This window comes from Sciurus vulgaris, assembly GCF_902686455.1.
Source record: "Sciurus vulgaris genome assembly, chromosome: 1".
NCBI classification, from domain to species: domain Eukaryota; kingdom Metazoa; phylum Chordata; class Mammalia; order Rodentia; family Sciuridae; genus Sciurus; species Sciurus vulgaris.
In genome coordinates, this window is record NC_136461.1 from 43,284,650 (window position 1) to 43,297,949 (window position 13,300).

Below are 13,300 nucleotides of genomic sequence, written 5' to 3' on the forward strand. Positions count from 1 at the left end.
CCCAGGTTCCAAAGCCCTTTCTGAGTCATCTAGGGCAATGCCCACCCAGGACAGGGCTCTCCCTCACAAGAGAGAACTGGGGCAATGAGACCCCATTTCCAGATTTCTCTGCTTGGCCTTGTTCTTTACAAAGCAGTGCCTGAGAAGAGGACTAGGTGTCACCTATGTCACAGCCCCGCAGGTCCCCAGCTGTCACAATGTCCAGTGGAAGATACACTGCCCAGGAAGGACTGGCTGTTTGGATGAGCTCTGTACCAGGCCTTCCAAGACTCCCTAGCAACCACCAGCCCCACCGGGCCCTGTCCCCTCAAACCCTCTTACCTGCAGGACTAGGCATGATGGGTGTTCCTGGAGGGCCACCACCACCAGGGGGTCCCTAAGATGAAATAAAAATTATGTCAGTCACCCATAGTGGTGACGGCTGTGGGAGGCCAGAATGTTCTCCCAGCAGCCCAGCGTTCATCTGCTGGACCTCCAGTTCACCCAGCGCCAAAGCCTGTAAGCCTGAGGGGAGCTGGGTTTGGACACCCTGCTTCCTCACTTCAAGCCAACAAACTGCACCTGTGGCATACACACGTGTGCACACATGCTCATGGGTAGGCCAGCGGATGACAGCAGAGGCCCATGGGAAGCTCAGCAGCCAAGCAGGGCAGCTCCCCAGGAGACTACTCCCGGTCTTAGTGAGGGGTTTCTGGGCCACCCCAGGCCTGCACAGGTGCCTGAATACGGATGGCAAGTCCTAGCAGTTTGGGAACTGTTGCTCAGTGCGTTTGGACGGGGAAAGAGACAGGGACCCTGAAATAGTTCTTCTGAACACACAATCACACTGACTGGACGTGCAATGACCCCAGCCCACACACACTTACCACGTAGGTGCCGGGTGATGAGGAGGAATATGGAATCTGGAAACAAGATGTGGAGGAGCCATGTGTTGGAGTCACCTCCTCTGATGGGCAGTGCCCCCTTTCCTTCCAAACCCACTAGGGAACACACCTTACTCTTTACTTCCCAGTTTTGGAAGGAGTTGGGAGATGGGCCTAGGAGGCCTCTAGTGCGGGAGGGAGGAGAGACAGCTGGACTATCTGCAATGTACCCACTTACCCACTCCTTCCTCTGAACTCTGGAAGCCTGCCCTGCTGGAGATGGACAGGGGCCTCCTCCTGAACAATGCTCTCTGAACCCAGGTTCTCAGCTTAGACCTGGGAGCTTCTGCAGAGGGCTGGCCTGGGCAGGGCAGGGCAGGGCAGGGCAGGGGCCGCTCTGTGATGACCCAACATGTTTCTCCTAGACCTTTACCTCTCATAACTTTCTCCTTGGAGGCATCAGGTGGGATCCTACTGTGTTTCCCCCTCCCTGACACCTCTACCTGGGGACAGGAACCTTTCTGCTCCTAGAACCTCTTCCCTGGTAAACATCACCCTACCTGACCTTGATACTCACTGAGTTAGCACTGTTGGGATTGGGCCAGGGTCTGCCAGCTCCCGGGCCCCTGAGGGAAGGAGAAAGACAGAGACAATGAAAATAGTGCTGTGGACTCTAAGGGGTTGAGCCAGCAGGGGCAGGAAAGGGTTGACATCAGTAACAGGAAGTCCTTTATACAGCCCTAGGGTTTTAGAGGCTATCTGGCTCTGAGGTAGGAATGGGTTGTTTGATAGGTGGAAATCCATTAACTCCTTTAAATTATATATAAAATTTGAAAAATACATTACATTTATAAAATCATAATGAAATATAAAAAAAATTTCTTTGCATGTGTATTTTCCTAGATAGGCCATCCATGGTCTCACATGAAAGTTAAAAATCACTGAAGTACTGGAGAACAGTGGCTATTTTTCAGGGGTCCATATTTTGACTCAGTCGATAAAAGTCGTGTGAGACTGGGCAAGTCACTTTACCTCTCTGTGCTTCAGTGACCTCACTGCAAGTGGTAAGAACTGCCTTGCAGGGTTATCAGAAAGACTAGGTGAGCCAAGCCCTGGAATGTGCCCAGAACGGTGCCTGCGGCATGAAGCTGGGCGCTCATCCTAGGTCGTCAGCATCCTCACTCTACTGATGAGGAGGCTGAGGCCCAGAGAGGTACCAGCAACGATTTCTGATCAAGTCTTTCAGGGTGCCAGCATAGGGTGGGTACAGCCATGGCTCTGAGTCCCGGCCAAGACCTTTTGCCTTACATGTTAATCCCGGGCATGGCGGGGCCGAGGGAGTTTGGTGGTGGTCTCATGCCGCTGCCGTAATTCTGCAATGATAACCAAGGGTCAGTCTATGAGAAGGAGAAGGGGAGCCAGAGAGAGAAGGAGGGAGGGGAAACAGACAGAATATAAGCGAGAGGGTTAGTCAGTGAAAAGGACCTGATGAGAAAAATAATACATTCTTTCAAAAAAGGTAGGATAGGGCAAGGACCAAGTGGTAGGGACAATGACAAGCCAGCACAGAGGGACAGTCACGACATTCAATGTGTTTTCAGGGCCTTAATGACGTTCTCAAAAACATGTGGCTGTCGAGCAAGCGGCTCTTCTGCAACTTCCCCCACCATTCAGTTTGAGCGAAGAGTACACAAAACCCCGAAGTTCTCAGGATGCAGATTCAGCACAGGACAAGCCAGGGAGGCAGAGCGGGTACCACCCGGTCTCTCAGTCTGTTCCCCTCATCGTGACTAATGCTGCCTCTCTGAGAGCTATTTTCTTTACAGAAATAATTGCCCTGCCTCCCATCTCCACTTGGAGGGTTCTTGTGTCAAAGAGCAGTGCTTCTGTGATGTTGTCCCCCCAGCCCGAGTGTGCTGTTCCCTCCTGGTTACTCCCTGAGTGCCTTAAAATCTCCCACCCCAAAGGCCCACACCGCCCTCAGTTATGGTCAGCTCTCACTGGAGCCTGAATGCCTTCTCAATGTGGGGACAGTGACCACAGCCCTCACTCCATGCTATGGCTGGCACAAACTGGGTGCCCAACTGGCTGACACTGAAGGGATGGGGGAGGGATCAAAGAAGTGACTGTGTGGGAAGTAACGTGTGCCCTGTGGCAGCCTAAGCTCTGTCCTCAGGGGAATCTGGAAGAAGCAGGTTGGTGGAATTCTGATGGCAAAAGAACAGCCAGCATGAGCAGCCCTTCACTAAGCACAGACTACACTTTACACTCAGTCCCCAATTTGGTCCTTGAGACTGGTATTATTCCCATTTTGTGAGGGATAAAGATTTGTCTGAAGTCACAGTCTGCAAATGGCAGAGCTGGGTTTCGACCTGGACCTACAGGCCTTGAGTCTGCATTCTTAGCTTCGCCTCTGGTGGGAGGGGACTGAACAGGAGGTTGAGGTGGAGCTGACAAGTGTGCAGGCAACATGAGGCTCCCCAAATCTCTCTGCCTCCAGGCCACCTGCTGTCTGGTCACCCACAAGGCCTGGACCTAGAAGAATGCCTAGACAGGATGCAGACAATGGCAGGAACAGCACCAGGCTGGCGGGCAGAGCAAGGCCTGGAGTCAGTGGGGACAGGATGCAGTGAGAACTCATGTCAGCACACAGGAGAGCTGGCCTCAAGTTTGGCCATGTGCTGGTGACGTTAGCACATTACACAAATAACAAAAATGCGTGCTTGGTGCCGGACTGCGCTATACTCTTTATGTGTATCATCTCCATTTAATGGTCATGCCAACCCCTTTACTACCCTGCTTTAGAGGTTAAAAAAACTGAGGAGCTGAAGCAGAGTGAGCCCTGTGGCTCGGCTGTGTATAGCTGAGCTGGGTCACAGCCCCACAGCTTGGCCACAATTCAGCTGCGATGCGTTGTCTGTAAAATGGGGACAGAGTCCATGAAGCTGCAACCTTATGGGGCCCTAGGTGGATCGTGAAGTGACATTCCTCAAGTGCTCTGTGAACTTAGGTGATGCATGACAATTTGGGATGGCAGCCACAGAACAAACATGACAGCCCTCAATGCTGCCATGGCATCACTGAGCACGGGCGTCACAGGCCCTTCCCAGGGCCCACATACTGCTATAAGATTTCTTCCACAAAGCTCAGCCCCCGCCCCACATGGGAAGCTCACTGCATGTCAGGCAGCTTACTGTCCACTGTGCACAGCCTGGCCCATTGGAAAGGTTTTCCAGGTCAAGTGACAACCCCAGGGACTGTGGCTATAGCCCACCCCTCTGCTAGCCCTGGGAAAGGCCTCAGGCAGCACTCCCTCCAGAAAGACGGCTGGACAGCAAGATAACTCCTGGCTGGAGGGTTCCAGGGCACAACCCTTCTGCTCCCACCCTGCCCCACCTACAGGAGCCTCACTGGGCCAGAAAGGCTGCCCTGTGAAGCCTCGCTCTATAGATAAACCCTGGGGGCCCCTCATACCTCTCACTTCACAGAAGATAACTTGGAGGCTCAGAGAGGCCAGAGACTTGTCCAAGGTCACCCCATACATCAAGATAAAAGTGGGGCTGAAAGCTTAGCACCTGGTTGCAGAGACTTAGGAGTAATGGGCTCTGGCTCCTGACTCCTGGCTGCCACAGCTGGGCTGCTGCAGGCGGGCGGCATGCTCACTAACCAGGACACCTCTCACCTGTGATCAGCACTGTCTGCAGGGACAGGGAGGCCAAGGTCATGGGGGTCTGTTTTCCCTCACTCCTTGTCCTCCACCTACTCAGGTGCCCCAGACCCTGGGCAGAAGGGTCTGATCCACAGTTATAAAGAAAACATACCCTCCCACAACCTTTGGGTCTCAGCCTCTGTGGTCTGATGGTCCATAATGACACAGGAAGGCACTGAGCAGCAGGCAGGGGTCCGCAGGTGAGGCTGTGCTTCCTGCAACGCCCTCACAGGCCTCCCGGGCCCACCCGGGGCCATTTCCACCTTACCATAGGGGAAGAGCCATCGAGGCACCAGGCTCATCTGTCGGGAGGGCCAGACGCTGTCTAGGCAGTTTTCTGGGCAGAGGGAGTCAGACCACCCCACACTGGAAGGTCGTCAGGGGTCCCACGCCCTCTTTACCCAATTCCCGGTGCTCTGAACCTCGATGATCGATCCTTGCACTACTTTCCATGGTTCCTGCTTAGAGGCACTGGGCTTGGATTGGCCCTGAGTCAGCAGGGGCCCGAAGAGACAGTTTCTCCAGGTGCACAGGATTACCCCTAAAGATCAATGGATTTTCCATCATCTGAACTTTCTCAAATGCAGAAAGCCACGACAGTGATCTGATTCTAGCCCCAACCTGAATACCAGAATCACTGAGGGAGCAGCAGCTTTGGGAATCCAATCTGCAGGGGCTATATGGGGTCCTGTTACACTCTTCTACCTGAGTCTGACCAGGAGCCCTGCAGTGTGAGCTTCAGCTAAGAGAATTCACTTTCCAAACACTTGGACACAAGCTTACTGCGTGACACTGACACATTTTTTTTTTTTTTTTTTTTTTTTTTTTAAGAAAAATGGATTAAGTGGAGTATTGCCTTCTTTTTAGCAATACTTGGTCATTTTACAAAGCAGAGTAAAATTTGTCTGAGGTTCTGAGGGCAAAGGGCAGGGCAACACCTGGGCAGCTGGCCCCTTTGGGATGTTTAGACTAAAATGTGAGGTAGCTCAAAACAAGAAGTATCACTCTGATAGATTCTGAAATTTACAAAGGATCTCCATGACCACATTGTACTCTTCTGTTTTCTGCTCAGAAAGTTCTGGAGAGGTCACTGGCTAAACACACTCTAACTCCCTACTGGGAATTACAGACCATGGCGTCCTACCTCTGTGTCTGATCTCAGTAGGGCGCTGTGCATGCAGTGGTGCTTACTGGGCTTCCTGAAGGGGCTGGCTGTCTTTATTTATTATACGTGGTGCTGAGGATTGAACCCAGGGCCTCACACGTCCTGGGCAAGTGCTCCACCACCAAGCCACAGTCACAGCCCTGGCTGTCCTAATAGCCTGAGCTGTGGCACAGGCAGAGCTCAGTTCTTATAGGAAGGGGACAGGATCCAAAAATTCTATATGGGTGCTCACAGCCACTGTCTCACCCTGACCCACAATAAGCCCTGTGAGCTTAGTATTATTATTATTATCATCACCTGGCTGCCCATTTTGCAAACGAGGGGCTAGAGGTTCAACCCAGGGTGGCTGTAGTCAGAACTGAGTTTTCTAGTACCAAGTTCTGAGTTCGCCCCTCTCCTGTCCACAGGGAAAGCCCAAGCAGCACTCTCAGGAGACAAACAGGCCTGGGGGAAGTCTTCCACTCTCAGACTCAAGAGTTCAAAGCTTCCAGGTTCTGCTGTGCTCAGGAGAGCCCCGATGCCTACTTTCTAGCTGTCCCTAGACACTTTAACCCATCCCATACACCATCCTTGGCCAGCCCAGGGTCTGGCCTTCATGCTCCCAGTGATGGGGTACAGATGTTCCAAGCTGTGTGAGATTTAATACTGCACCCTACTCAGAGGGATATGGAGACAAGGGCAAAGCACTTTAGGGTCTCCACTGTCTTTTCCCTCCTTTCCTTTCTTTTTCATTCTGTACTGAGGACTGAATCAGGGCCTCTAAGCTACATCCCCAGCCCTTTTTATTTTATTTTGAGATAAGAGTCCTACTAAGTTGCTCAAGCTGGCCTTGAACTTGTGATCCTCCTGAGGGTCTCTATAATCAATACAATAAATTAATAAGGCACAGTGGAGATGTCTTCAGAGCTCCTAAGGTTGAAGATTGGCAGGGGGGGGTGTCATCTCAACCAAGGGCTGCATCTTCCTCCCTCAGGGTACAGTCCTCAGGACCTGGGAAGCTCCATTCCTTGCACAATGTTGCACCCTGCCTCCAGGACCCTCACACCTTTAGGGTGTGCCCAAAGGAGTATGCTAAAATGACATGATGAGAAAACCACTAAGTCAGGAGGAAGTCCTACACTTCCGGAACATGGCCGCAGACACTCTGATAACATACATTTCCAGCTTCTAGAACCTCAATCTCACTATAGGTTTAACAAACTGTTGATGATTTCACCAGGAAAGAGACAAAACAAAATAGAACCTAATAGCAATCACCAAACCCAAACAATGGTTTTAAGTCCCCAAATTTGGAAAACAAATTACTTAGGTGGGGCTACTGAGTTCCATGCATCATACAAGGACCTGACCCTTTCTTTCAGCAACCCCACAGGCAGATACTAGGTTCATTCCCATTTTACAGATGCAGCTGCGGAGCCTCTCAGAACCCCTGCAGGTAGGTGGTGGAATTAACTTTCCCTCCTGATTCCACCCTCCTGAACTGCCTAGAGCCCACTGCTGACACCGCACCAAGAGGAAGTGACTACTAAGTGGCTCAAGCCAAGGGAATCAAGAACCATTTCTTGCTCTGGAGAAGAGATATTGCTTTCAGCCCCTACCCTCTCTGTCCCTCCCACAGGAGGCCCTGCAGAGGTCAGCTCCAGGCAGTGGCCAGGCAGGAGAGGGCCACCCCGGGAGCTTAAAAGAAAGTGGTGAAAACATGAACTTTGGATGATATGAGGAACAATTAAACAAGAACACTGGGGCTGCCATTGTGGTGGGCTTGCTTCCTTTTAGGATTACGGGACCAACAGAAAATAAAGCCCTCCCTAAAATCTTTCAACACAACAGATGTTCCCCACTGAGAAGCTGCAGCTGGACTGCTGCACGTGCGATTCCAGGGAAAGGGAGCATGGTGTGTATGTGTGGGGGCCACTGCTCCACCCCCCGGGCAGGCAGACACCTGTGGAGGAGGTCCAGGGAATCCCCACACCTCAATCAAGGCAGGGAGAGACAAGGCAAACCGACTCCCAGGCAGGGAACGAAAGGAAGGAATACCCTGGAACGAAACCTCCTACTCTCCTACTTCTCACTCAGATTTCCAGCTCCTTGTGGGTGGTCAGGTTCCAGAGAACGCCCAAGGAGGGTGGAACACAGCAAACTCTCACATTCAAATACTCGGAGGAGCGGAACAACTGTGAGAAGGTTCAAAGCAGGAATGGCCCGTCAGACCCTTGCCCACGTGGTACTTTCACAGCTCACATAGAGCTGTGTCAGAGGGGGAACTGCATTTGTAATTATGAAGAGGTACAATGGGCACTTAAAATAATTTCTTACAGAAACTTCTGAACTGCTCCTTTTGGTAAGGAGCCCTCTGGTCAAAAGGAATCTTGGGCAGAAATGGGTGTATGAAGTTGGCTGAGGTTTGGGGTTAATATGGTTTATGGCACCTTGGCCTCCTTCTATCATTAAGAACATGGATAAAAACTCACCCCTCGTTTGATAGAGTGGGGACACTGAGGCCTACTGGATCCCCAGATATACAAATGATCCAAGGATAGACAAATGGTGAGTGGCAGGCAGAAGCAGGATACCACTCACATGCTCACCTGTGGGTCAGCACACAGTGACCCTGGGATTCCTGGAGGCCCCTATGCCATTCAAATTCCTCAATCCCATGCTAGGATACCCCACCCCAGGAGAGTCTAGGATCACTTCTCAGATGTCCCCTTTCCCTGAGGTACCTCAATTCCACCTACCCAGGGAATGCTCCTGGCTGTGTTCCGGGGCAATCCACTGCAGGCAGAGAAGGAAGCTAAGGACCCAGACACACCTGCCCTCTTACCCCTGTGAGCCACAGACATGGGAAGACTGACAGACGGTGGAAAGAGGAGAGAAGGCGGGTGCACACAGATGGCCAGGGAGATGGATGGACAGAAAGATGGCTGGTTACCTGTGGGCCAGGACCCATGGGCCCCATGCCTCGGGGAGGGTTCATTCTCTGCATTGATCCTCCCATGTTGGGGTGGCCTGCAAAAGAGAATAGGTAAGCCAGGGACTGGCAGGACAGGGCAAAGAGGAGCCCTCCTGGTGCCACAGGCTGCCTGCCCCACCCTGCCCTCTCTACCTTGTTGTCGGGTGGGATCCATGGAATTGGGCAGCAATGGCTGTGTCCCAGGAACTCCTCCTGGAGGCTGAAAGACATATGAGACAGAAGCTGAGGAGCTGTTCCCTGGAGCTGATGGATGCACGGGATGCATCTGCCTGTCCCACCTACCATCTGGGATCATTCACAGCCACCCTGAGACTATTTCTGCTGCCTGTCAACTGGGAAGGGTCCCCCAGCACAAAACAATCAGCTCCAGCAAGCATTTGTTCAAGTTATGACACCAGGTGGGGGAATGGACGGAGGGTAAGGAAAGGGGGTAGGCAGGAGGAGAGGAACCATCGCCCTACCCGGCTGTCAGAACCTGCGCTGCCTGCCAGAGCCCTGGAAGGAGGCAGAAGCATTCTCTAGGTCATGCTGGAGAATGCACTGCTCACACCTGTTCCGGGGTGGCAGAATTCCCTCCTTCCTAGCGTCTATACTGGGATGCTGCAGTGTAAGTCTTCTCACAGAGCTGCAACTCTTTATACCTCCAGCTTTGGGTTATGGGGACTGAGATCCACTGGCTAAAACCATATCACCAGGGGAAGTCCTTTTATAGGTGAACAAGGCCTTAGAACAAGGTCTTAGAGGTTTACATGGGGAGGCCTCTAGGCCTCAGCCTAGAGGCCCTCAGCCATGTATTTATCAGCAAAGCCAGGACAAGTAACTAGGCCTCCTAGCCCTGGGATGACAAGGGGGCTGCAGGCAGAGGAGCAAGGGATGCTGCAGCAGAGCCTGCTGTCAAAGCTTGCCGAGTGGCAGGTGGCACTGATGGGACTGCTATCAAGAAGGTAAGACAGGGTGCCCAGAGCTCCTGGGGGAGTGCTCGGCACACCTGCTGTGATAACCTATACAAATGATTTACTGGGGACTAAAGTTATTTTAGCTACAATTGGAGAAAAGAGCCATGTAAGCTGGGAAGTGTGCTTCTAGGACCCCACTCTAGAACACCATCTCTCTCCTTTGGGAGGAAGTCTATGGTGATGGCAGCTTTTCTCCCAGCTACAGGTGCCAGTGCCTCTGAAGGATGGGATGCCTGTGACAAGAGGTCTACCCCTGGTGCAGCAGTGGGGCCAGCCAAGTGGGAAGCTCATCTGTCTCTGGCCCAACAGTGAACTCCAAGCAGGTTTGGAATGAGGTGGTAGGAAACAAAGGGACAGACCTTCATTGCTTTTCAAAGCTTCACAATGGAAGGGGTGTGGCTGGGGGCTTGCAGGGTGGCCACACAAGCCCTCCAACCTGGGTATTACCTCCTGCTCAGGAAGTGGCTTTCGGTGCCTGCAGCTCCCATCAGCCGGGGGTGCTTGGAGGCTCTCCCCAGCCCTGGGTTTTAGCTGTTCCAACCCTGGCTTTCTCCCTGCTTCCTGGCCTCCAGTTCCCAAGTTCTGGATCACTTGGTTGGCTTGGGTCTGCTCACCCGGGTTATAGGACTCGGGACTCAAGAAGGCCTGCATCTGAGGCTGGCTGGATTGGGAGAGCCCAGGAGGTTGATGTGGAGTCCTTCAGGGTCCTGAGTTACCCAGTGCACAAACACCCTACCCACCCTGATGGAGCAGCCACAGGGGACAGGCAATTGCTCCCTCTGCTGATAGGCCCACACTGACCATCGGATCTTATAGAAAGCTCTTCTCTGGCTTCCCCCAAACCTAATATGTGTCAGGACTCCAGGAGCAAAGCTAGGCTATGCAGAGGCTCAGAGAGCCCTGAGACTCACTTCCCTCACTTGGTAACCCTGTAATAGGGACAGGACAGCCTGGGTTTCTTCGATATCAGGGAAGGAAGGAGCGCAATGGCTGAAGAAAACAGGTCTCACACTGAGAAGGCGGAGGCCCTCAAACAGAAGCAAGCAGAAAAGCAGCAGCTGGTAGATGGGGCTATGATCCTGCTGCGCACACCCCCTCAGGGCCCAGAGGAGAGGTGCTCTGGGGCTGTCACAGGCTACCGAAGGTAGGTCAGCTCTTCGACAGCACTGGAGAGTGAGGCACAGGCAGCATCTGTCCAGGAAATGGACAAATGGTCAGCTGCTCCTGTAGGTCACTCACCTGCCCACCAGGACACCAGCAGAGTCAGGGGGATTTGTGGAGGTCTGTGTGGGAGAGCGATCTGACAACCCAGATTTCAGCACCACCTTTCCTAAATCTATCGAATTCCACTTTCACGACCACCCAAGCGACCCTGGCTTGAAAAATAGCAGCACTCTAAAAATACAGACCTAAACCTCTAGCCAGGGAGGTTGGCCTTGCAGAGCTTCAGGGCCAAGTGAGTAACCACTGGCTTCTTGTTCCCCTAATAGCCCTCTTAGCCCAAGCAAGGACCCCTGCCTCTGTTTCCTCCACTGAGAGCAGGGGGGCTGAGCTAACTTGGGTGGCCCCAACTGGGGGACTCGCCACGAAACCACCAGAGGCGATAGCTGTGGATAGGGCCCATTCCTCTTTGGAAGACAAAGATTTCTGGAGTTCACAGGAAATTGGAAAACTTGTGGATTTCTTATGAAGGGTGGCAGGAAGGCTGGGAAAACTGCCTGCAATGCAAGGTGCGGACCACTCACACTTAATGGCTGAATGAAGACCCACAAGCCCTCTCCATCTCTCTTAATGGTTGGAGAAAGGGCCACGATTACCATCAGGAAGCATTCACTCTCTCCCTAGGGTGGTAGCCAGTTTTGGCCAAGGAGAGCCACCAAGTGGGCAAGAGGGAAAGCTGCTCCTGGGGTCCATGTGTGCGATGGTAAAGGAGCTCACTTGGTGACATAGGGTGTCAACAGAGGCAGGGGAAGTCACTTCCAACTGTGGAAGCTGAGTGGGTGGGGCAGAGTGGAACCAACGAGGGCTGTAAGCTGGGGACAAACTGGAGCCCAGCTCACTGTGAGCCTGAAAGTCACTCCTGCACTCTGACCTGCCACATCTGCAACGTATCCAAGGATCCCTTTTTTCTCAAAAGGCTAGGTCTGTCCTCATGTGCAAATCTGTTCCCTTTGTGTCAGAAAAAAACAGAACACAAAGGACACTGCAAAAGGAAATATAAAGGTGGAAGCCAGATAGACAGTTTCACATTAAAATCAGAGGCCCCTGCATGTGAGTCTCTTTCCAGTCCCTGAATCATCTCACTCAGGGGCTTTCCTGCAGGGCCTCAAGAACGGAAAGAATCCCATTCAGATAACGCTACTGTGATTGGTGATTAAACTCCCAGTTCTGATGGCAACAAGGGCTGGATGTGCTGGAGCTGCTGTCAGATTTTTCTGAAGGACTTTTGCAAAGTCACTGAAAGAATTCCATTAAAAAAATATTCTGGCACAAAAGTTATCTCCCTGACGTTCCTTTAACGTTGTTTTTGTCTATGTTCAAAAGAGGCATCATCTATTCACCTTTACCTCTCCAGCTCCCTCCCGCCCTGAGGGGCTCAACCACCTAGACCACCTAGAACTGACAGCCCTCATCGGCCAGAGTAAGGCAAACAACCCAGGTTGACAAACCTCTTCGTTAGCAGATCACTTTTCCAATTAAATGAACAAACCCTTGTTTCGAGTCTGGGAAGTGAGCAGACATTGCTTAAAAACTCAAACGCCCTGCTCTGCTACACCCCGGCTCCTGCTGTAAGCATTCCTACGGGCCATTTCTCTTCTAAGAGCAGGATTATATTTACCAGTCTTGGCAACTCTCAAAAGCTTCCAGGAAAAAATGCACGTTGTCAATTAACTTCATTAAGGAAGAAGACCCTCTTCCAAGAAAGGGCTAGAAGGGAGGGGCATGGGCATTACCACCTTCTCTAGAAGAGCGAGACCCTACAATCCCACTCAGGTTGCCACTGCTGTTGCCCTCTGAACCCTAGGACTGGATGCTTGAATCCCGCCAGGATAGGCAGATCAAACGCTGCAGCATGGGTCCAGAGAAGATTCTCTGGTAAGCAACCCGCCCCCGCCAACTTACAACCTGTCCCTGTACCCCTCAATCCTCCTCCCAAATACTGATCTGAGTCAAAGTCCACCTAAGGCCAAGGTGGCTAACTGAGGGGAGAGAGAACATGAAAAGGTACAGTACCTGGTTTCCCATTCTGATCGGGGGCCTGGGGCCGCCTGCGTATCGCGGTGACATAAAAGGCTGCAATTACAGGGAATTAGTTCAATGACAGCCTGCACTACTGTACAGCAACAAACACAAATGCTCTCCAATCCACAAAGTCCAGTTTGTTACAACTAGTGATCTTCTAAGCTATTTTCCTCCCGGTAGCCTCTTCCCTCTGGGCAAAACTTCCCATGGGCAGAGGAAACAACAGATCCACCAACAAATGTTTCCACACTGGTCCACGGAGATCTACTCTGGGTGAAGGGGCAGCGGCTGGGACTTTGCACAGGATGCAGAACAGTTAAATCAACGAGGGGCAAAGGAGGACACCTCTGCTCTCCATAAGGGCAAATAAAAGAGTAAGAAAAAGGTCTC

General features: G+C 52.1%; 1 protein-coding gene across 6 annotated transcripts in view; it reads right to left on the reverse strand.

Moving 5' to 3' along the window:
• SSBP3 (single stranded DNA binding protein 3) overlaps positions 1-13,300 on the reverse strand; it is a 159,944-nt gene that overhangs the window by 10,816 nt on the left and 135,828 nt on the right. For 2 of the 6 annotated variants that reach the window (XM_079101539.1, XM_079101537.1), the window contains 7 exons: positions 12,902-12,961; positions 8,844-8,910; positions 8,670-8,746; positions 2,172-2,236; positions 1,441-1,489; positions 867-902; positions 322-376 (listed from right to left, as the gene is read on the reverse strand). In XM_079101539.1, coding sequence (XP_078957665.1) covers positions 322-376; positions 867-902; positions 1,441-1,489; positions 2,172-2,236; positions 8,670-8,746; positions 8,844-8,910; positions 12,902-12,961 — 409 coding nt within the window. Of the gene's footprint in view, positions 1-321; positions 377-866; positions 903-1,440; positions 1,490-2,171; positions 2,261-8,669; positions 8,747-8,843; positions 8,911-12,901; positions 12,962-13,300 lie in introns of all 6 variants that reach the window. The other 4 variants (XM_079101538.1, XM_079101536.1, XM_079101541.1 and 1 more) reach the window with 3 other exon arrangements.